The sequence below is a fragment of the Capricornis sumatraensis genome, chromosome 3, assembly GCF_032405125.1.
Source record: "Capricornis sumatraensis isolate serow.1 chromosome 3, serow.2, whole genome shotgun sequence".
NCBI classification, from domain to species: Eukaryota; Metazoa; Chordata; class Mammalia; order Artiodactyla; family Bovidae; genus Capricornis; species Capricornis sumatraensis.
This window is the reverse complement of record NC_091071.1, coordinates 164,468,050-164,491,168: the sequence shown is the minus strand read 5'-3', so window position 1 is coordinate 164,491,168 and position 23,119 is coordinate 164,468,050. Positions and strand designations below refer to the sequence as shown.

Sequence of the window (23,119 nt, the reverse complement as noted above, 5' to 3'; positions counted from 1 at the left end):
CTGCCGGACAGGCTGTCTGGTTGATTTATCAACGATCTTGCCAGGAACCTGCTGCAGGAGACCAACGTGCCCCTTCTTCCAGAGCTGTGGTCCACAAACTTGTTTTCTGGTGTGCCATAAGTCTAGCTGCATCCTACTCTTTGCAACCTTATGGACTGTAGCCCACCAGACTCCTCTGACCATGGGATTGTCCCAGCAAGAATACTGGAGTGGGTTGCCATTTCCCCCTCCAGGGGATCTTCCTGACCCAGGGATCGAACCTGCCTCTCCTGCACTGGCAGGTGGGTTCTTTACCCACTGAGCTGAAACCAAGGAATCAGCCCCAAGGGTGCAATTCCATTATTTTCAAACCTTAATTAACTGGAACCTAATTAGGACTTCAGGGTTTCATTCTCTCTTGGAAGGGAAACCTCTCTTTCTCAAGTCAGCATGGTGTAAATGGAAGAGAAGTGAATGAAGAGTTGGCTATCTGGATTGCATGCATATAAGAAACTCAATTAACCCTTGAGGACTTCAGCTTCTAATCTACAAGTTGAGAGGGCTGATGGAATACAAGTATCTCAAATTATTTTCATTGGGATTGACATATACACACTATTATATATGAAATAGATAACTAATAAGGACCTACTGTATAGCACAGGAAATTCTACTCAATACTCTGTAATGACAACATGAGAACAGAATCTAAAAGAGTGGATATATGTGTGTGTATAATTGATTCACTTTGCTGAACAGCAGAATCTAACACAACACTGTAAATCAACTATTCTCCAATAAAAATAATTGAAAAAAAGTTATTTTCAGCAATAAAATTCTCACTCTAAAACATGCCAACAGATCAGTAACAATCTGAAACTGTGATCATTCTTCTACATTGACACCTCCTAATGCAAGTTGAGATCACTGATGGTCTTTTACAGTACTTAGAGTATTTAACATATTTAATTCAATCCAATTTTATAACGATCTGATGGGGAAGGGTCTCTAAAATGGTGTAATGGAACTCTCTCATTTGATGTGCTTGATGTGATGGTGGGTTAGCTTTTCCAGAAGCTGGATGAAAAGGGGAATCATACATAACTAAACATTTGTTTAACTTAATTTATATAATGCTTTTGAACTGTGGTGCTGGAGAATATGCTTGAGAGTCCCTTGGACAGAAAGGAGATCAAACCAGTCAATCCTAAAGGAAATCAATCCTGGATGTTCACTGGAAGGACTGATGCTGAAACTCAAGCTTCAATACTCTGGCCACCTGATTCAAAAAGCCAGTTCATTGGAAAAAGCCCTAATGCTGGGGAAGATTGAAAGCAGGAGGAGAAGGGGACGATGGAGGACGAGATGGTTGGATGGCATCACTGACTCAATGGACATGAATTTGAGCAAGCTCCGGGAGATGGAGATGGACAGGGAAGCCTGGTGTGCAGCAGTCCATGGGATCACAAAGAGTCAGACATGACTAAGTGACTGAACAATAACAACAAATTTATATAAATGCATATACACTCACTTTTAGGATTTCCCTGGTGGTTCAGATGGTAAAGCATCTGCCTACAATGCGGGAGACCTGGGTTTGATCCCTGGGTCAGGAAGAGCCTCTGGAGAAGGAAATGGCAACCCACTCCAGTACTCTTGCCTGGAAAATCCCATGGACAGAGGAGCCTGGTAGGCTACAGTCCATGGGGTCGCAAAGAGTTGGACACAACTGAGCGACTTCACTTCCCTTCACCCTCACTTTTACAAAAGAGTATGCTAATTAGATTTTTACATACTTTTTTCTGATAAACTATGTATACTTCATTGCCTATAATTTATCATTTTTGTTTCATTAAAAGAGAGAGCTTAGATATCTATAATGCAATCTGAGTACAAAGTTCCTCCTGAATTTTATGATTTCCCCCCCTCCCTTTTATAGTCATCACACCCAAACAGCACAATTTCTGAAGATTCACCTTCATCAAGTGTTTGCAAACAATTTAACTTAGTTTTCACAGGAACGGCAGCTTTTTAAAATGTTCTTACTTGATCAGTGTACCTAATATTCCATTACAGTGAGTAATTATAACAGGTACAACCGGCATAGCCAGGATGGGGGTAAAGAAGGCATTGAAACACACAGCTCCCCTGGAGGGAGCTGAGGGAAGGGAACACAGTCCACGTGTGCAGCTCACTGGGGTGCTGGTCACTGCGTCAGGCGGAAGGGACAGCGAGCGCCAGGTGAGGAGTTTCGAGTGGCAGATGTAGGGCCTGGGGAAGGCGGGCAGGGATGAAGAAATTAATGTTGGTGTCCTCAGCATCTAACTGATAGCTCAAATAAGAAATAAGCTTCGCTGGTGGCTCAGAGGTTAAGAATCCATCTCCAAGACAGGAGACGCAGAAGACCCTGGTTCAATCCCTGGGCTGGGAAGACCCCCTGGTGAAGAGACTGGCTACCCACTTCCAGTATTCTTATCCATGGACAGAGGAGCCTGGTGGGCTACAGCCCATGGGGTCACAGAGAGTTAGACACGAAGAAGTTAAAATAAGAATACAGGGGTTCATTCAGGGAGGGATTGTGGAAAGAGAAATAAATAGGAGGGTGGGCAGACTCCAGGGAATGCCAGAGTTGAGCTGAGGGAAGAGGCTTCTGCCACAGGACCAGCGGGCTCATGTCATGAGGCCCCGGGTGTCTGCGGAGTCGCGAGGGAGGCGGTTCCCGCCTGCCTCAGACGCCACTGTTTGAGGGCAGAGACTGAGGAAAGGACAGAGGGACAAGCCCCAGGGCTGCCACGCTAATTCTCGCACACACTGGGCTTTGGCGGAAGTCAGGTCTGTGGGCGGCGTTGAAAAGAGGAAGCGACTGACCTGATCCAGACGCAGTGCGCCGTCCGCAAACCGCTGTCTGCGTAACTCCTTCGCGATTCCGTGGAGGTTCAAGACAGCCCGGTGCACCTCGTCACACGTGTGCTCGGGGGAGATGGCAGGCAGCTCCCTCTCCGGGATTCTCCTGGTCGGGCTTTCAATCATGCTCTGCGCGTGCTCGTAGCTCAGTTTGGTGCAGGAGCGGATGATGGTCCGGCCAAACCATTCAGCGAGGATCTGCAGAGATGGACGGATTGTGAGGGAGAATTTTTTTTTTTCCTTCAGTTTTTTCTTTCACGCAACCATTCATCTGTACACATTCTACAGAGACTGAGGAAATGAGGAGGGACGAGCACCGGCTTTTTTTTTTTTTTATCTGAGCACCCCCCACCCCTTCCCCCTTTACCAGCTAAACCATTTCGGTCGCAACTCCAGAGACAAGGCTTCCTGAAAACACCTGTCTGAAGGGTTACTAGGTGTTCCCCAGTGGGGAACAGGGAGGGCCCAGCCCACAGCTGTCCATACCATGAAAATTCAAGGGCACACAGCTTCTACCTGAAGAGCTAGAGACCCCTCTGACACCCTCTCCTTACCTTTGAAGGAAGAACCACTACTCTTTATAATGGCAGCCATTAAGCACGGGGAAGTGAAAAATAGAAACCACTCATGTTTTTCATTGGTTTAGTGCAAAGAGCCTTATTATGAAGAGTCTTGGTCTGGAATATCAGACTTTAAAGTTCTTGAAAAAAAAAACCCTCAAAATATACTTTCTGAATTATTTTAAAAACTACTCTCATCTCAAAATACAAGCAACTCAAAATATTATGCTGATGACTCTTCTGCTATGGCAAGCAGGTCCCGACTTTGGTTCTCAGATGTGTGTGTGTGTGTGTGTGTATGTGTGTGCACGTGCTGATGACTCTTCTGCTGTGGCAAGCGGGTCCTGACTTTGGCTCTCAGGAGATGTGTATGTGTATGCACTGAACGCAGGAGAAATTGTAGGGGCAATTCCAGGGACTGTGTGTGTGTGTGTGTGTGTGTGTGTGTGTGTGCACACGCGCACATGCACTGAATGTAGAAGAAATTGTAGGGGCAATTAGAGAAACTGTCCAGCAGTCCTGGGGGAAGCAGTGTGTGCAGGTCCCCAGAAGAGCCCCTTTCAAGGTCAGCCCGTGCTTGTCCCTCCGTCATAGCCATCTTTCCTGAAAACTTCCCACTCGTGGAGCTGCTCCAACCTCCTCTAGGATGACGGGGCCACGACCTCTTCATTCTTGTGGTCGCAAAGATTTCCCCTGGAGACTCAGCTTGTTTCCTTTTCTACGACTCATTCCAAACCCAGTCAGTCAATCCTCCTCCTTCCGTGTGTCAACATTTTGCTGGACAGTCTGTCTTTAGCTTGGGGAAATGTCCCTTTTCATTCAGTTCCACTGCTCTTTTCTCACACACTCCCTCAGACATCCGGGTCAGAGGGTATCTGGCCTCTTGGGGTCTTTGTCCCCTTTTCCTAGAAGACACAGGAAAGCCCTGCATATGTACCAGGGGTCACCACTGCACAGAGGCTGGGGAGACTTGGATCACCCTGACTGGGCATCCATTTTCATGTAAACTGGTGAGTCAAGAACTACTTTAAAAAGCTAGTGACAGCTCCAGGCCCTCTCCCTTGAAGTATTTATGGACAAACTTTTGCAGTAAGTTCCACGAGGTTCCTAGATACTCTGCCACCCCGACATCCATATATCCTGGGTCTAAACAGCTCAGTGGCTCCCTCTAAACCCTCTTCTGTAGTGCTGGTCCTGACCAGGGGCCATTTTGAATCCCGAGGAGTTCTTAAAACATATTCACTGTAACTTGGCAAAACCTGAGGTCCCCCACTCCTGATCAAAACTTGCTAGCCACTCACAAGGGTGGCACTGCTCAGTCTGAGCTGCCTCTTCTTCCTCACTGGACCCACTGCCCCTTCGGTTTGTCTCCTCATCTGTCAATGACAACTCAAACACCAGCAAACCTGGGACTCAGCACTGATGAGAAGCTTCCCACAACTCTGTCACCTTACTTGGGCCTCCCCTCCCTTAATGCCTCCATTCCAGAAAGTCTGCACCTTCTTTTTGAACAAACGAAGGGCTGAAGTAGGAGCTCTAAAGAGCCAATAAGAACTTCCTGGCCCAGAGACGGCCAGGCAGCTTAAAAACAACCCATTGATTCTGGAAGTCACACCTGACACACGGACTAAAAAAACTCTCAGGCCAAGAAACCACATTGTGATGAAGTGGCAAGGATGCCCACAGCCCCCTCACCCACTGAAGGTCAACAGGAAAGCAGGGACCTGACTGGGCGGGGGTGTTGGTTCCTGGGGCCAGCACGCCTTACAGAACGGGAGGAAGGCCTCTCTGGATGGGACACCTCATTAATTTCCAATTTGGAAACTGGATTCACATCAACGCCCGGTTTGTAACCAGGGCCAGTGGCAGAAGACAAAAAGACAAAGAGTTTTTCATGGAAAAAGCAAAAAAGCCACGAGGAGCTTCGTAAACAGAACCGTTCAGAGAAGAATCATGGCCTTCCTCTGCCATTCATTTCATCACAGGATTTGGGTCACTCTCTTTCTGCAGGCGGCAAGCTTCCTGCGTACACTCTAGGACACTGCTATTTAGGATGTTGGATTAAACAGCATGCCAATATCCACTGAAGGTATCCGGCTGGGGGAAAAAAAACCTAGTTAGAAAGGAGAAAATATTGCCTACCTCAAGATCTACTTTCTGGTACCAGGTAGGACAGGAAGTGGCTTGACACCGGGGACCACCTGGCTCTGCTTGGTGGCAGAGCTCTCACACCTCCGACCCTCTCAAATCTCTCTAACACACCTGGATGTGTGTGCATGCTAAATCCCTTCACTTAGGGCTGACTCTCTGACCCCATGGACTGTAGCCCACCAGGCTCCTCTGTCCATGGGATTCTCCAGCCAAGAATACTGGAGTGGGTTGCCATGCCCTCCTCCAGAGGATCTTGCTGACTCAGGCATCTAACCTGCATTTCTTATATCTCTTGCATTGGAGGCAGGTTCTTTGCCACCTAGGAAGTCCAACACACCTGGGAGTACGTTATTTGGCCCATTTTACATTGAGAGAAGAGGTTGGGGATTTGTGAAAAGTCACGCTAACTCCTAAGTGGAGGCCAGGATCAGATCTGTGCTAAAGACCTAAGACTCAAAATCAAGTGTTATTTTTTATTATAGCTTGCTGAAGGTCACAAAAGAGACAGACAGTGAAGTAAAGAAAATAAAATATTGACTTTCTATTTAATAGATACAAAGTCATGGGGAAAACATATCATTTGAAAACTATTAATTTCCATTCAAATGTATTTAAAATTTTAAGCTTCTAAAAAAGTCAGTGTCTCATTAAGAAATACTTGGTTCAAAACACTGCTAATGGGGTTAATTTGTAATTTTAAGTAATTAGATATAAAATCACTTCCACTACAGCTTTGGGCTTCTGTATATAAACTATTTGGTTCAAAAAATATACCAGAAAAATGAACTTCTTTACAAAACAGACTCACAGACACAGAAAACAAATCTGGTTACCAAAGGGGAAAGCAGGGGAGGGATGGGAGTTCAGGATTAGCAGATACACAGTACTGTATATAAAACAGATAAATAACAAGGTCCTACTGTATAGCACAGGGAACTATATTCAATATTTTGTAATAACCTATGATGAAAAAGAATACATATATTCATATATATATATATATAGCTAACCACTTTGCTATACACCAGAAAATAACACAACATTGTGAATCAACTATAATTCAATAAAAACAAAATGTAATAGGAAGAAAGAAACAGTTTCCTGATTGGAACAAAACCAGGCTGCTGAGATGATCAGGGGTAGGAGGGTGCACGGATTTCTGCCTCTTCTTACTGTGAACACGAGGCAACCCCCCTAGGGTAGGGAGGGCCCAGGGGTGAAAAAAGTCAAAGATGCCAAGAGTAATGTATCCAAAAAGAAACTGGGCAGAAAGAGGCAGTGCTCGAAGACAGTGAGGAGAAGCCGACGGCAGTATGTCTATGATGCAGAGGTGCTGGTGACTGCAGAGGGCAGAGGTAGTGAGGGGGGTGGCTCGCGAGGAGCAAGCAGGGGGTCTCCTCTGCTGGGCCCACTCCTGGCCAGGCCAGTGGTGACAAAGTGAGGCACAGGTCCCTTCTTAAAGAAGAACAGAGAAGACCATGGTAAGATCAAAGAGTAAGTGACAAGATGGAGACACTGTCAGCCACACACTCCTATTTAGACCTAGCTGTGTCCTCTCGTGCTGTGGCCCGGCTGGGCCTGTTACCCAAAAGCTGGGTTTGCCTCTGGGTGGATGTTGAACCAGAAGATGCAACCAAGCCAAAGAGCGGGAGAAGGAAGGAGTTATTACTTGTGGCAAGTAAGGAGATCACTGGGGATCTTTCCTAAAGAAATATCGTTGGTTTTTCATCTGTTTTCCAGATATAAGGATACCTTTCCCCTTAAGCTGATTATAACCTACACCAACTTGGTAAATTATAACTTGAGGGTAGGACTGAGACATTAATCTTTTGTCTCTACCTGATTCCTCTAAAAATGGAAGATTCTAGATTCCCAGCAGCCTTATCAAGTACTCTTAACTAGCACACATGCAACAAAACTAAAGGAAATTATCCAGTGAAGCGTCACAGAGTATAACTACTGTGTGACATATAACAACAAATATCATTGCTTGCTTTAAGTCTACTGCTAAAAGCACATGTATGATGTCTGTGTGACAATTCAGTATAACTGATACAACATATAGCTTATAAAATGTTTCCCTATTAACATACCTCTGAGCTTGTTCACTGTATCTGATGAGTAGGCCACTACTTATAAACAAAAAGGAAGCGTGGCACCAGAGAACATGACGGATGCCAGGCAGCAATCACCCTGGCATTGAGGGACAAATCTGACCTACCAAGAGATTTGCAATCAAAAGGAAAAATGATAAAATAAATTTTCATGAACTCAGTTAGGTATTGGGAAGCCATTCCAGCTAATACATGATTTACCTTAAAGTTTATAGTGACCGAAGTGGCCTGTTTAGTGGCCTACTGAATGTATCTGCTTTGGCTATTAAGGAAAAAAAATGCATTAAAAAATAAAAAACTAGAGGACATCATCATTCACACACAGGGCTTTGTGAAATTTATTCAGTAACAACGATGAACTCAGAAGTTTCTATGATACAAAAAGTCATCCTCTAGAACTGCATGGTCCTTGATATTTTAACAGCTGTTCAAGGAGGAATTTATAAGACATACTGAATGCTGGGTTTTATACCTGATGAGTTTCTAATATGACTCACCTCATGATGTATATGAAAAAAAATTAAATCTCCTCTGAAGGATCCTCTTCCCAGTTTAGAGAAAATGGTTTGGGTCAGAGGGCTCTTGGCTCAAGACTCTGCCAGTGAAGCTGCAAAGTTGCTATTAACTGCCTCTCCTGCTGTGCCTCACCTACACCTGCTAGAATAATGCTATGCACATTCAGCCACTACTCTGTGGACCCCCAAACTTCTCTAGCTCTAGCAGAGAGAGCTTCACTCCTCTAACTAGGGAAACGGCAATGCCCATTCTCAGCAAGAAGTAGTTACAAAAGAATGACTTTTGGCTCTGTGCCCCTCAAGAAAGAAGAGTGAAATATCTCAATGTGGGGGGGTACTGTGTAAGTAGATTAGGTAGGGATCCGTGGAGGTAGTGAGACAGACATGACTTTCTTAAATAAGAGAAACCACTTTAGGCCTAAGCCATTCGATGATCTGAGCCTGGCCACAATGCTTGCTCTTACAGAAGAATGGGTCTCAGTAGTTGATTTTAAGGGAATGAAAGAAGGTAAAAAACAAACAGCTATTACCAGGCCAGGGAGCTAACTTAACCAGATTGGAGATGATATATCAGTTGTAAAGACTCCTAATTCTGTTCCAATGGTAAAGATTAGCCTGAAGCTGTTTTGCAAAATTTAACCACCCTTAACAATGCTCAATTACCAGATTAACTATGAATGATGATGTTGCCCTTTTCTGATGCCTGTGACTTCAATCAACTATCATGTGGACTCTGCCAACTTCTGCCCCAATTCTATGCTGAACCCTCCTTGGCTGAAGCCCCTTTAGGAGTCTGCATGCATCCTAGCTTAAAACTTCCCCAATTTTGCTGTCTGGGGAGACACTGCTTTGGGAAAGATCCCCCATGTTATCCCTACTTGCTGCACGTAATAAATCCTTCCTTCTCCCACTCTTTGGATTGGTGGTGTCTTTTGGCTCAACACCCATCAAGAGGTAAACCCAGTTTTCGGAAGCTGACGAGGGAGCATGGGTACCAGAGGGCCATGTGTTTGCTAGTTTTAGTTTATAAGGCAGTGTATGTACAAGAATTTTCTGGAAGATTAATTTGTATGGAGTCAACTGTGTTCTCTTCTACAGTTTGAGGTCACTTGCCGCCAGCCTAGTCTGTTGTCCCTCAGACTAAAACCAGGCCTACTCCTATTGTTGGGAAGGAAGAAATTTTTTTCTACCCTTTCAGGTTTTTCTGGTCTAAGAATTAAATTGTCATGAGACAGATTAACAGGAGAAAATCAAACAAAACATGGGAGAGACTCAGGAAAGCTGAGTAACTCACTAAAATGGCTGAAAGCTTCACTTTAAATACCATCTTCAGCTAGTAACAAAAGAGAATGTTGGGCTAGTGATTCAGGACTTAGAAGGGGAGGAAGGAAATTCACATGAAGGTGGAAAAGCAAATGCTTGGTAAACAAATGTTTACAATGTGTGGACCAGGCAGAGACAATGGGACACACACAGGAATTAAAAAAAAAACACAGATTTTGAAAGGTTCCTCCTGTCTACCATACCTAGTCCATCCTAGAGTTATCTGTGATGATAGCTCTCTCCCTTTTAGAAGCAGGTCCTCTACATTCTTTAGACAGTGAAGGTAAAGTCAGAGTTTCTTCCTGAGTCTTTTGGGTCCTGATTGTTTTCAGCTTGAAACAATCCACATGCCCAAGAGACATCCTGAAAGTCAAAGTGAAAGTCGCTCAGTCATGTCCAACTCTTTGCGACCCCACGGACTATACAGTCCACGGAATTCTCCAGGCAAGAATACTGGAGTGGGTTGCCATTCCCTTCTCCAGGGCATCTTCCCAACTTAGGGATTGAACCCGGGTTTCCAGTACTGCAGGCAGATTCTTTACCATCTGAAACACCAGGGAAGCCAGGGAAGTCTTTGAAAAGTGTTCCCTTTACTGCAGACAGTTGCGAGGCAGGTGGGGGGCGGGCAGGAGGAATCTTTGGAGGTGGTGGACTGGTTGGGAGGCCTGAGGAAGGAAGCTGCAGGTGGGGGAGAGGGAGCAAAGCACAGGAGAGCCATGGAGGAAGCTTCTAAGGATTGGGTTCAGAAAGACCCAGGGAAAACAGAATCACAGATTTTTAAAGCCAGTGAGGTTAATTCAGTTCCAGCCTTCCAAAAAGACCAAAGGAAGTCATCTCTCCAACAACGAGGTCCATCCGTCCTTTAAAGGCATGCAGCACAGCAACACGTTGTTTATTAACCTCAGAGCCCAAGTCCTTAAATTTAAATCAACTTCATGATTAGTAACCTCTAAATGCAGGAAAGGCTGATTAAAAAAATTTTTTTTATTTGCAAAAGAGTCAGACACGAGTTAATGACTAAACAACAGCGACAACAATCCTATAAATGATACATGTCTTGTTTTGTTAATTCTTGAAAATATTTTCTTTTGAATTTTTACTTTAAACTCAAGGATTCACAGCAAAATCTGTGCTCATGTCTGCTGTTACCTTGAAGTGACCTTAGGTCAGCCTCTAATTGCCTGTTATCTTCGTTAGCAAACCAGGACACAAAGGACACAACAGAGTTCTTCCAAAGGCTCCTCTGGTCCCAGGCTATCTCTATAGGTCTGAAATAAAGTGACTTTGCCCTGCTCTGCTAAGGGCTAAAAATGAATATTCTGGGAACTTTTCTATTATTTTCAGAATCAGCCTTGGGACCTATGGTCTCTTACTGGGAGTTGATTGGGCAAGATTTCCACTGAAGTGTCCTAGGAGGAGGCATAAAACCCGGCACTGTTTCTTTACCATGACCTGCAGCCCCCAGTCACACAGTCCTGCGCTTGTGCTTGGCTCTGTGGGCTTGCTGCAGACACAAGATGACCCGGGGGGATCCTAGTTTTATTTTTCAAGTTCTATAGCATTTCCATGGAGAAGGCAATGGCAACCCACTCGTGTTCTTGCCTGGAGAATCCCAGGGATGGGGGAGCCTGGTGGGCTGCCATCTTTGGGGTCGCACAGAGTTGGACACGACTGAAGCAACTTAGCAGCAGCAGCAGCAGCATTTCCATGGGTGGCAGCTGGTGTGTTAGCAGCAGGGTGAGCAGGGAAGGCAGTGGGGGGAAGACACTCGGGCAGCTGTGTCAGGCCCTCCTCAACCCCAGGACACAGCTCAGGGTGCTGACAAGGCTGCTGCGATAAACATCCTTACCAAGGAAACACCATTCTAATAAAGCAGGCTAAACAGAACTATGTAAATGGGTATGTTGTTGTTTTAGTCGCTAACGACTGTCCGACTTTTTGTGACCCCACAGACTGCAGCCCGCCAGGCTCCTCTATCCACTGAATTTACCAGACAAGAATACTGGACTGGGTTGCTATTTTCTCCTCCAGAGGACCTCCAGGGTTCAAAGTCATGTCTCCTGCTTGGCAGGTGAATTCTTTACCACTGAGCCACCAGGGAAGCCCCGGAAAATGGATATGCAATTCAGTTTATGAAGTAATTTTTAAGCATTTTTGGGCTTTTGACCCTGTGCTGTGTATGAGGAAAAGAGATTTTAAAAAATTAAGAATGATGTTAAGGTCCAGTCGGATGATAGATCTGTATACAAATGGCACTGACAGGTGCTGTAGGGGCAGCAAGATGGGAAAATGGGTTCTGACAGGGAGGGTGGGGGTCTTCCCATCTAAGCACATTCTCAGAAAGGCCAACCTGCCTCCTTTCCAAATTTCAGCAGGGACCCCAAGCTCCACCTTCTCTGTGCTAGGGAAGTCTGTGGTCCTCATCCTCCTAGTGGGAGCTAATCTACTCCCACTGGAGTTTAGGTCCTGAAATTCCCACTTCCTTCATCAGGCACCTCTGTCCATGGAATTCTCCAGGCAAGAATACTGGAGTGAGTTGCTATTTCCTTCTCCAGGGGATCTTCTCAACCCAGGGATTGATCCTGCACTGTAGGAAGCCACCAGGGAACCCCTTTCCTTCATGACTTGGTTCCAAAGCTTTGTTCCTTTTCTCCTCATCAGCAATGTCTCTGATTCGCCTCCCTATGTAGCCTATAAACATACTCCAATATCTCTCCCCCACCACTTAAAAAAAAAAAAAACAGAAAAAAAACCCTCAAAATCTTACTTTTACTACAATGACAATATCAATTCACTGCAGAAAACTTTAAAATATATATGTGGGAAAAGGAGAAGGAAAAAAAAAATCTCCTATGAATCCACCATTGGGAATTAACTACTGTTTCTATTTTGGTGCATATTTAATTCCTGTATCTTCAACACCTTTTATAGTGTCTCAACACAGCAAATCTTCAATGAGTATTTACTAAATGAATGAATGAAGGAATAATTAACACTTTCATGGAAGAAGTGGCATTTTAGCTGAGTCTCATAGGTAAGTAGGATTCGTGTTAGCAGGGATGAGGGGAAGGACACTCTGGGAAGTGGAAAAAGCACATGCAAAGTCTCAGTAGTGGAACGATTCTGTATGAGGCCAAATGAACCAGTCAGCAGAGGCTGAGGGGCTAAAGGATGGCCATGCAATGCGAGAAGGGGTTGGTGGAGGTCTTCACTGGTCATGCTCTGGAGATTACGGACTTTTGTGGATAATCATAACCCACTGTCCCACTGTAAGAGGATATTAAGTAGTAGTGTAGCGGGACCAGATTCAGCTTCTAAAAGTCACCTAACACCACTGAGGAAATGGAATGAAGAGGCCATGAACAGTCTCTGTCAACCAAGGAGGATGGTGAGGACTTGGGCAGGGACAGTGACTGCGGCAACAGGAAAGGAAGGACTGATGGAAGACGCTTGGCAAAGGTAGAGCTGCTATCACTGAGAACTGCTAGGATGTGGCAGGGGTGAGGTGGGCTACAGACTGAGGCTCTGAGCGGTTCAGAGGGATGCTGATGCCATTTCAGATCTGGAGGACGGAGGGTTTACCCTCTGGTTGGAGCAGGAGTGTGTTTTTTTCTGCATCACGAGACGGGAAGGATGACTCTGAAGGGAGGAACTTCAGCAGACCCAGCTGGCTGGTCTCTCTGGTTTCCCAGAAGGAAAACTGAAAATCATCTGGGGGAATGGTTGATCTCGAAGTAGAGAGGAATGGAAGCAAAGTTGGAAGCCAGAACCGAGAATAAAGTTTTTTTTTTAATACCATTTCACACTTATTTACCTTTATTATTGACTGCAAAGTTATTCATTTTTTGGGGTTTTTTTTGCCACCATATACAGCAAGTGAGATCCTCCCCAACCAGTGACAGAACCCGTGTCCCTAAGCTGGGAGCGCCGTCTTAACCACTGCACTGCCAGGATGTCCAAGAATAAAGGCTTGAAACAAATACGTAAGCAACAAATAAAAGGATCCCTCTAAGCAGCACTGAAGGTCCAGCTGAAAAAAGGCAGCCTGGACTGGCACATCCCACAGTTCCCCTACAATGTCTGCCGTTCAGAAAGAGGTGTTAGGTGGGGACTGGAAACACTTCCCCAGAACCACGAGGAGTAGCCAGCGACCTGCAGGGTGTTCTAAGGTGGCGGCTGAGAAGGGCTGACCCCCGCTGAGGTCAGGTCCCAGAAGGTGGCCTGGGGAGCTGCCACACAGCTGAGAGCTTGGCCACACCCTAAAAGCCACTCTTCTCATGTGAGTAAAGATGGTCCGGGAACGAGGAAAGACTCAAGTCCCAAGAACTCTCTAGAATCCATGCATTTCTAGCAGAGAAGACAGAGGAAAAAAAAGAACAGGAAAAAAAAATCCCACTTTAAAGGTTTCTTAGATTTTATTCCAAATGAGAGACTGGAGGGTCATTAAAAAGGACAGAGAGATGAGACCTGATTTCTGATTTAGAAGACTCCCTTGGACCGCTGTGTAGGGAGAAGATGAAGTGGGGCAGAAGCCGAAGCTCGGGGGACAGTTGGGAGGCCCCTGGAGTCCAGGTGGGGGGTGGGCAGCTTGGAGGCAGTGGTCAGCGCTGACAGTGGTGAGGAAGAGGACAGAATCTGGAGGTGCTGGAGACAATGCTGAGGTGACTCACTGCTGGCCTGGAGGTGAGGGGTCAGAAGATGACCAGAGTCAACAATGACTGGGGCTGGGAGCTACGGAAGTGGCTGAGAGAGGTGCACCATGGACTGGGGCTGAACTGGGCCCCTCTTACCTCTGGGCAAGAGGTACACGCTTGCATTCTGACTGAGCCAGACAGCACAGGCCAGGTACGCTGCGAGAGACACAGGCTGTGAATTGCTACTGTAACTGCGAGAGTCTTCCTTTATTATTCTGACCTCTGACCTGAGATTTTAGGGTTCCAAGGCTTTAGGACTTAGGTATCAAGTTAGATTCATTGTCTGTGACCTTCTTTAAAGTGTAACACTGGTGTTTATTTCCCAAAGGTGACTTCAAATTGAGACGCCTCTGATGAGCCAGGGCCTGTGGACATGGTCTCTGTTTTGCAGGAGCTTGGTGCCCAGTGAGACAGACGTGCTGGAGGTAACCAGATATGAGACTGCACTGACATGGTCGGAGAGGATTTCATGGGTCCAGAGCTGGACTTCCAAAGCACAAGGTTCAGCTGGGTGTGTTTCTCTTAGGAAAACAGAATCAGAGCTATCTACATCAGAGGACAACACTCTTACCACCAATATGTGAGAAACATGCCAAAAACCAGATCTTTCAGAGTTTTCCATTCTAAAAACCTGAACACTGGCTTAAGGAAAGTATTAACATATATGACACCAAGGTTTCCTAGTAGATACTTAAAAAAATCTACTGGGTGTTTAAAAACAGTTGGAATAGGCTTTCTATAGCTCTACAAAGTAAGGCATTCCAGTAGATAAAGGAAAAAAACAAAACCTTTCTCCACTTGAGCTCCAGGGGAGACTGGCAGCCATGCCTGAGGCTGCTGGCCCTGCCCTAGCTCCTTGGAAGTCCAAGCCCGTACACTATGAGAAGCCACCACTGTGTACTAACCAAGTCTCAGGCTTACTGGGCTCTTGATGCGTGCCGCTTTCCTCCTTACCGCTTCTCTCACCCCCTGTACTAAGCTGCTTCAGTCATGTCTGACTCTGAGGCCCTGTGGACCATAGCCCACCAGGCTCCTCTGTCCATGGGATTCTCCAGGCAAGAATACTGGAGTGGGTTGCCATGCCCCCTTCTAGGGGATTTTCCCAACCCAGGGACTGACTCCATGTCTCTCACGTCTCCTGCACTGGCAAGCAGGTTCTTTACCACTAGCACCACCTGGGAAGTTCTCTCTGGCCCCCTGAACCACCCCATCTGTTTTCCCACCCCTCCCTAACAACTCATGAGTTTGGGCAAGCTCTGGGAGATGGTGAAGGACAGGGAAGCCTGGCATGCTGCAGTCCATGGGGTCACAAAGAGCTGGATATGACTGCGCAACTGAACAACAACAACCCCACCAACTCAGGCTCTCCTTTGCCAGTGTCTTCAACAAGTACTAGCTCCTGGACACGAGTCTGGGATCTGAACTCTCATGTATCTTGACTGTGAGCAGGAAGACACTTATTGTCACTACACCCCAGGACTAACTGACCAGGTCAACCCACCGTGTGGCCTCTTGTTCTGGGTAGGATGTTTGACTACAGCATAAGGAGTATGGTCAGTGAGTCTCACTCCACCACTGTCCCAGGTCCAAAGCCTCACACTTCCTCTGTGGCTGGGTTTGCCAGAGGCCCAGCATCCCTTCCTGAACCCTGTGCCTCCTCTGCACCTGCTCTCCAGCCCCCCGTGCCAGAAGGCTTGGTCACCAGACACTGCCTCCGACAGAAAACCTACAACCAAGTTTTCAGGGTCTGCCTCTTCCGAGTGCTTTTTTAATGATCTTCATATTTTAGAAGCTCATTAGATCAGGTGGCTTTTTATTTCTTGGGTCTGACCCTGGCAGGCTTAGTTTAGATTCAAAGTTCTTTTCTGTTGACTCAAGTTAGTTTTCTTCTAACTTTTAGGCTTTTATTTTTCTGTTTAGTTAAACTTTTGCAAAAATAAACATTTATAAAAATATGGAAGCAATACATGTTTTCAAAAAACACTAGAAAATACAAAAAAGTAGAAAAAGTTACTCATAGCCTTGCTACCCAAATACAACCACTACTGGCATTCTATTTTATTTCCTTCTGGTCTTTTTCCATTCATTTTTTTCCCCCATACAAGTTCCCACTTCCACAGAAATATGATTGCTGGCCTACTGTCTTCACATTTCTTTCTTTGTATTTCAGATAGTGTTTGCTTCTTAACTCTTAAAAAGGAACTTATTATCATATATTCAAAGTCATAAAACCCAAATGTTATGTAGGTAACTTATTTTGATTCTCCTGTGGATTGGAGTGGATTGTGCCTCATTTGGAGACAATCTGGGAAATGCAATTATGAACTGGGTTTTAAATGACACTGAGGCACGAATATTAACTGTTAGGTGTGCCAATGACATTGTGGTTATATAAGGAAATGTCCTAATTTTTTAGAGCCACATATGAAAATATGTATGTGTGAAATGATGTGATGTCTATGGTTTGCTTTAAAATGCTTTAGCATCTGTATGCCTTCTTTGGAGAAATGTCTATTTAGTTCTTTGGCCCATTTTTTGATTGGGTCATTTATTTTCCTGGAATTGAGCTGCAGGAGTTGCTTGTATATTTTTGAGATTAGTTGTTTGTCAGTTGCTTCATTTGCTACTATTTTCTCCCATTCTGAAGGCTTATAGTTTCCTTTGTTGTGCAGAAGCTTTTAAGTTTAATTAGGTCCCATTTGTTTATTGCTTTTATTTCCAGTATTCTGGGAGGTGGGTCACAGAGGATCCTGCTGTGATGTATGTCGGAGAGTGTTTTGCCTATGTTCTCCTCTAGGAGTTTTATAGTTTCTCGTCTTACTTTTAGATCTTTAATCCATTTTGAGTTTATTTTTGTGTGTGGTGTTAGAAAGTGTTCTAGTTTCATTCTTTTACAAGTGGTTGACCAGTTTTCCCAGCACCACCTGTTAAAGAGATTGTCTTGTATATTCTTGCCTCCTTTGTCAAAGATAAGGTGTCCATAGGTGCGTGGATTTATCTCTGGGCTATTTTGTTCCACTGCTCTATATTTCTCTCTTTGTGCCAGTACCATACTGTCTTGATGACTGTGGCTTTGTAGTAGAGCCTGAAGTAGACAGGTTGAAAACATACAGATGGCTAACAAACACATGAAAAGATGCTCAACATCACTCACTATCAGAGAAATCCAAATCAAAACCACAATGAGGTACCATTTCACGCCAGTTAGAATGGCTGCGATCCAAAAGTCTACAAGCAATAAATGCTGGAGAGGGTATGGAGAAAAGAGAACCCTCTTACACTGTTGGTGGGAATGCAAACTAGTACAGACACTATGGAGAACAGTGTGGAGATTCCTTGAAGAGTGAAAGTGAAATCGCTCAGTCGTGTCCGACTCTTTGCAACCCCATGGACTGCAGCCTACTGGGCTCCTCTGTTGATGGGATTTTCCGGGCAAAGGTACTGGAGTGGGTTGCCATTTCCTTAAAAAACTGGAAATAGAACTGCCTTATGACTCAGCAATCCCATTGCTGGGCATACACACTGAGGAAACCAAAATCGAAAGAGACACGTGTACCCCAATGTTCATCGTAGCACTGTTTATAATAGCCAAGACATGGAAGCAACCTAGATGTCCATCAGCAGATGAATGGATAAGAAAGCTGTGGTACATATACACAGTGGAGTATTACTCAGCCATTAAAAAGAATACATTTGAATCAGTTCTAATGAGGTGGATGAAACTGGAGCCTATTATACAGAGTGAAGTAAGCCAGAAAGAAAAACACCAATACAGTATACTAACACATATATATGGAATTTAGAAAGATGGTAATGATAACCCTGTATGCAAGACAGCAAAAGAGACACAGATGTATAGAACAGTCTTGGACTCTGTGGGAGAGGGTGAGGGTGGGATGATTTGGGAGAAGGACACTGAAACATGTATAATATCATATATGAAACGAATCGCCAGTCCAGGTTCGATGCATGATACTGGATGCTTGAGGCTGGTGCACTGGGATGACCCAGAGGGATGGTATGGGGAGGGAGGAGGGAGGGGGGCTTCAGGATGGTGAACACGTGTACACCTGTGGTGGATTCATGTTGATGTATGGCAAAACCATACAGTATTGTAAAGTAATTAACCTCCAATTAAAATAAATTTATATTAAAAAAATAAAATGCTTTAGCAAAGAAAATAAATGTTGACAGTTGTTAAATCTAGCAGATAGGGATGGTGGATTTATTGTGCTATTTTCTGCACTTTCATGTATATTTGAAATTTTTCAAAATAAAAATAAAAAAATTAAAGTGGCCACAGTTCAAACAATGAAGTGGTTTTAAAGGCTTGTTAAGAAGAACAGCAGTCCTCTGCCCCTTCCCAGGGGTAACCACTGTCATCTCTCAGTAGATTATTTTGGTATTTACTTTCACAGTTCTATACAATCTGCCGGATTACTTCTTCTTGATTTTTCAGTTTTAGGCATCATTCACAAACTTTTCCACTATAGAAGGGGCAAATTAACTCTTCCTGCCACACATGCTGCCTTCCCCCAACCAAACACACATAAGCATTCCCAGGCCCTCGTTCTCCCAGTAAAATTACATCATCACTATGAGAATTAACTATTATAACTATGTAAATACTCAGGGTTACTATTCTTTCCTATACAGCTTTTTATTTTTACTGAAATTAGTAACTGTTTTGTTTCAATTTGGTTGGTTTTTCTATCTGCTCTGTACATTAATCCACTTCAAGCTTTTCATCAATTGTTTAAAACAGTGGTTCTTGAAGTACGGTCTGTGGACTCCATTCAGGGATCCATGAGGTCAAAACTATTTTCATAATAGTATTAATACTAAGGCATCATGTGGCCTTTTCTGTGTATGTCCCATTTATATTGATGGCACAGAAGCACTGGTGGGGAAAACTGTTGATGCCTTGGCACGAATCACACAATAGCAACAAGTGCTGCCAGAGGCCAGGGTCTTGTCACTGGCTCACACTCACAGGAAATAAAAAAACCTACTTCACTTCAGCATGTTCCTGATGAAGCGATAAGGAACTTAGTGCTTTCATTGCTTTTACTGTGGCTCAACTCTTGTGTACTTGTCTTTTCCACTTAGCAGCATGGCCAAGTATGACGGCTGTCTTGGGGAAAAGCATTTACATACTTTGAGTAGTGAGGTGAAATGACCATCTTTTTTTACAGAACACCATTTTTACTTGGAGGAAGAGTGACACACTATGGTCATCTGGCACGTCAAGAAAAACAACAAATGTTATTCATTGCTAATGATAAAATTCAAGCCATCATAAAAATTAGAATTTTGGAAACCCTGTATCATACCCATGTATATGATACATGTTTTCCAATACTTAAAGACTTGTCTAGGATCTGTAGTGACACTAATAAATATGACTTTTTAATATAATGAAATGTGTCAACATTTTAAAAATCAGACTACTAGTTTGAAAAGAGAGAAGGAAATGGCAACCCAGTCCAGTGTTCTTGCCTGGAGAATCCCAGGGACGGGGGAGCCTGGTGGGCTGCCTAGGTCTATGGGGTCACACAGAGTCGGACACGACTGAAGCGACTTAGTAGTAGTAGTAGTAGTAGTAGTAGTAGTCTGAAAACAACAGCCAGTTCAGTCACTTAGTCGTGTCTGACTCTGCAACTCCATGGACTGCAGCACACCAGGCTTCCCTGTCCTTCATGGCTGAGTTTGCGCAAACTCATGTCCATTGAGCCAGTGATGCCTTCTAACCCTCTCATCCTCTGTTGCTCTCCTCTCCTCTTGCCCTCAATCTTTCCCAGCATCAGGGTCTTTTCCAATGAGTCAGTTCTTCCCATCAGGTGGCCAAAGTATTAAACCTTTAGCTTCAGCATCAGTCCTTCCAATGAATATTCAGGACTGATTTCCTTTTAGATTGACTGGTTTGATCTCCTTGCAGTCCAAGGGACTCTCAAGAGTCTTCTCCAACCCATAGTTCGAAAGCATCAATTCTTTGGTGCTCAACCTTCTTTATGGTCCAACTCTCACATCTATACATGACTATTGGATAAAAAATCATACATGAATAAAAGATCCATTCAAAGTATAAAACAGATTTTAATGTAACCCAGTATAAAAGTCAAGTTGATGTGGCGTTGGTCTGCTGAGGCTGCCGTAACAAAATACCATAGACTGGGGAGCTTGAACAATTTCTTTCTCATAGTTCTGGAGGCTGAGATGGCAGCCAATTCAGTTTCTGGTGCCAGCTTTCTTCCTGACTTGCAGATGGTCACCTTCTGACCTGCTCCAATCTGATCCCCTGTTTTCTGCATCTACATAGAGCTGGTACCCTGGGAATTTTCTTCACCATCATCTAGGTCAGGGGTCAACAAATTATGGTCTGTGGGCCAAATTCAGTCAGTCACTTGTTTTTAAGGGAAGTTTTAGTGGGTCACAGCCTGCTCACATTATTTATATATTCTTCTTTCATGAGTAACTGTAACAGACCACATGGTGTCTAAAACCAAAACCAGGTTTACTAACTGGTCCCCGACCAGGAAGTCTGGTGACTTGTGATCTAGGTAAGTCTTTCACTTCTTTATTGTATGGGTTTATTAGTTTCCTGAGTCCCATGTCTCCCTCCTTCCTGATTTACTCTTTCTTTTTGGTGAAGGCTTCCTGAGAAAGGGTATGTAAGATGCACATCTTTTGTTTGAGACCCTGCAAGTCTCAAAATGTCCTCTCCTACTCTCACATTATACCAATGGCTTAGCTAGGCACAGCATTTTAGCGTGGAGGTCATAGTCTTCCAGAAATTAGAGAACTTAGCTTCACTGTCATTTAACTTCTAGGGTTCTAATAAAAAAGTCTTACGTTTTTTCTGAGTTCTGATCTACTGTATGAGCCTCTTTTTTTTTTTTAATTCTTCTTCTTAGCAGCCTATAGGATCTTTTCTTTGTCCTCAGTGCTCTGAAATTTTATGACAATGTGGCTTGGAGACAGTGTTCCCCTTACTGTGCCGGGCAGTGCACTCTTTTGGCCTGGAGGGTCACATCCTACAGCGATGGGGCCTCTCTCTGAATGATCTTGTTGATGATTTCTTCTCTCTTTCTCTGTTCCGTTTCTGGAATGGTCACTGAAAAGATGTTGGATATCTTGGACTGGTGCTCTACTTTTCCGTCTTATTCTGGGACAATTTTTCAACTTTATCTTCCAATCTGAACCCTGAGACTTCATTTCTTCTATCATGTTTTTAATTTCATGCTGTTAATGGAATTTTTTAAAAAGAGCTCCTTCCCCCCCACCACTTTCTGAATGTTTCTTTTTCAAAGTACCTAGATCTTGTAGTATAGATACTTTCTTTTAGAAAGGGACTCTCTAAGGATACAAAAAAGTTTCTCCTCCTTATGTGTTGCTTAGTTATTCAGTCAAGTCTGACTCTTCTGCAGCCCTATGGACTGTAGTCTGCCAAGCTCCTCTGTCCATGGGATTCCCAGGCAAGAATACTAGAGCGGTAGCTATTTCCCCCTCCATTCCGTACGTAGCTTGTTTTGTTCCAGTTGTTCCCCACTTGTTTACTTTGGTTTTCCTGTTCCACGTTAGAGGCTTTCTTCTTGTCTCTATACAGGAAAGTGAAATGCAAAAAGGCTGATTTTTTAGTGAAATCCTAAAAAGCTCTGCTTGAGTGGGTGGAGCTTATTGTCCGCCAGCTTTACTGTAGGGAAATACAGCTGAGCTGCTGGTTGGGAAATCCTTGAGGTTTTTATCTTTAAATCTTCACCACTCAGATTCCTCAGAGAAAGATTTTCCTATCTTCTGAGTCAAGGGTATAGGCTTGGCTACTAGAATTCTGAGGTTGGCGGGGAAGAAAAGATGGGCCTCTTAATGTTTGGTGTGCCAGCGTTCACTCAGCCTCCCCCAGTGGGTCATGACCACAGCTGTGTTTGGTGACCCCCAGTTCAGCATCCTTTCCTTCATCCTGTCTCGGGGACAAATTTCTGATCTTCCACTAGGTTATGGAAGCGACAATCTTTTAAAGTAAACCTTCAACTAACATAGTTGGTCTCCTCTTCACCCACCTCTCCCCTGCTTCCCAGAGATAGCTGCTGCTGTCAATTTCTGAACTTCTTCAGGGTTCTTCTGCGTAAACTGGGTTGTTTCTTGGCTTTCGCTATTGTTGGCTCAGGACTTGGCTTTCCCGGGACTGCTAAGTCAGTTACCACTCATCCATCTGCTTCCCGGCTTCCAATTTTTTGTTGCTGTTGTCTCCTCTCCCATTCTCTTTGTCCTTGTGGGTTTATGTCTTTAAAAAAATCTCTTCACTGTTGTTTTAGTGAGGTTTTGGGAGGGAATGAAAGTAAATGTAGGCATTTGATCCTCCATCTTTATTTGGAACCTCTTTATAATTAAATATCTTTTTTTTAACTTCTATTTAATATTACAGCATAAACAGTTCCCATGTTCTTACACGGTCTCCATAAGAGCTTTAGTAATTGTGCAGCACTGCACTGAGCTGGGACCATAGCTTCCCCAATCATTACCCTATTTTCAGAAGTTCAGAGTTGCTTCTGTTGTGGGAGAGGGGACTAGTTTCTTCTGGAGTCATCTTTCATTTATCTGTCTCATTTACTCCCTATATTTAGGGAATGGCTGCTGACATCCTGCTCCCCTCTGCTCTCAGTCCATGGTTTCATCGCCTTGGGCCTTGATTACAGCACGACCTCATGCAAATTTTGCTCCTCTTCAAACAGCACCATGATGCAGCACTCGTCTTTCTTTTTTTTAAAAAGACTTATTTAATTACTTTTGGCTGTGTTAGGTTTTCGTCACTATACTCGGGCTGTCTCTAGCTGCGGTGTGCAGGCTTCTCATTGCAGTGGCTTCTCTTGGTGTGCAGCACA

At 44.3% G+C, this 23,119-nt stretch overlaps 1 protein-coding gene across 1 annotated transcript in view; it reads right to left on the bottom strand.

Moving 5' to 3' along the window:
• DIS3L2 (DIS3 like 3'-5' exoribonuclease 2) overlaps positions 1–23,119 on the bottom strand; it is a 362,585-nt gene that overhangs the window by 79,742 nt on the left and 259,724 nt on the right. The window contains exon 13 of the mRNA XM_068968636.1: positions 2,848–3,081. Within this exon, the coding sequence (XP_068824737.1) occupies positions 2,848–3,081 (234 nt within the window). The remainder of the gene's footprint in view (positions 1–2,847; positions 3,082–23,119) is intronic.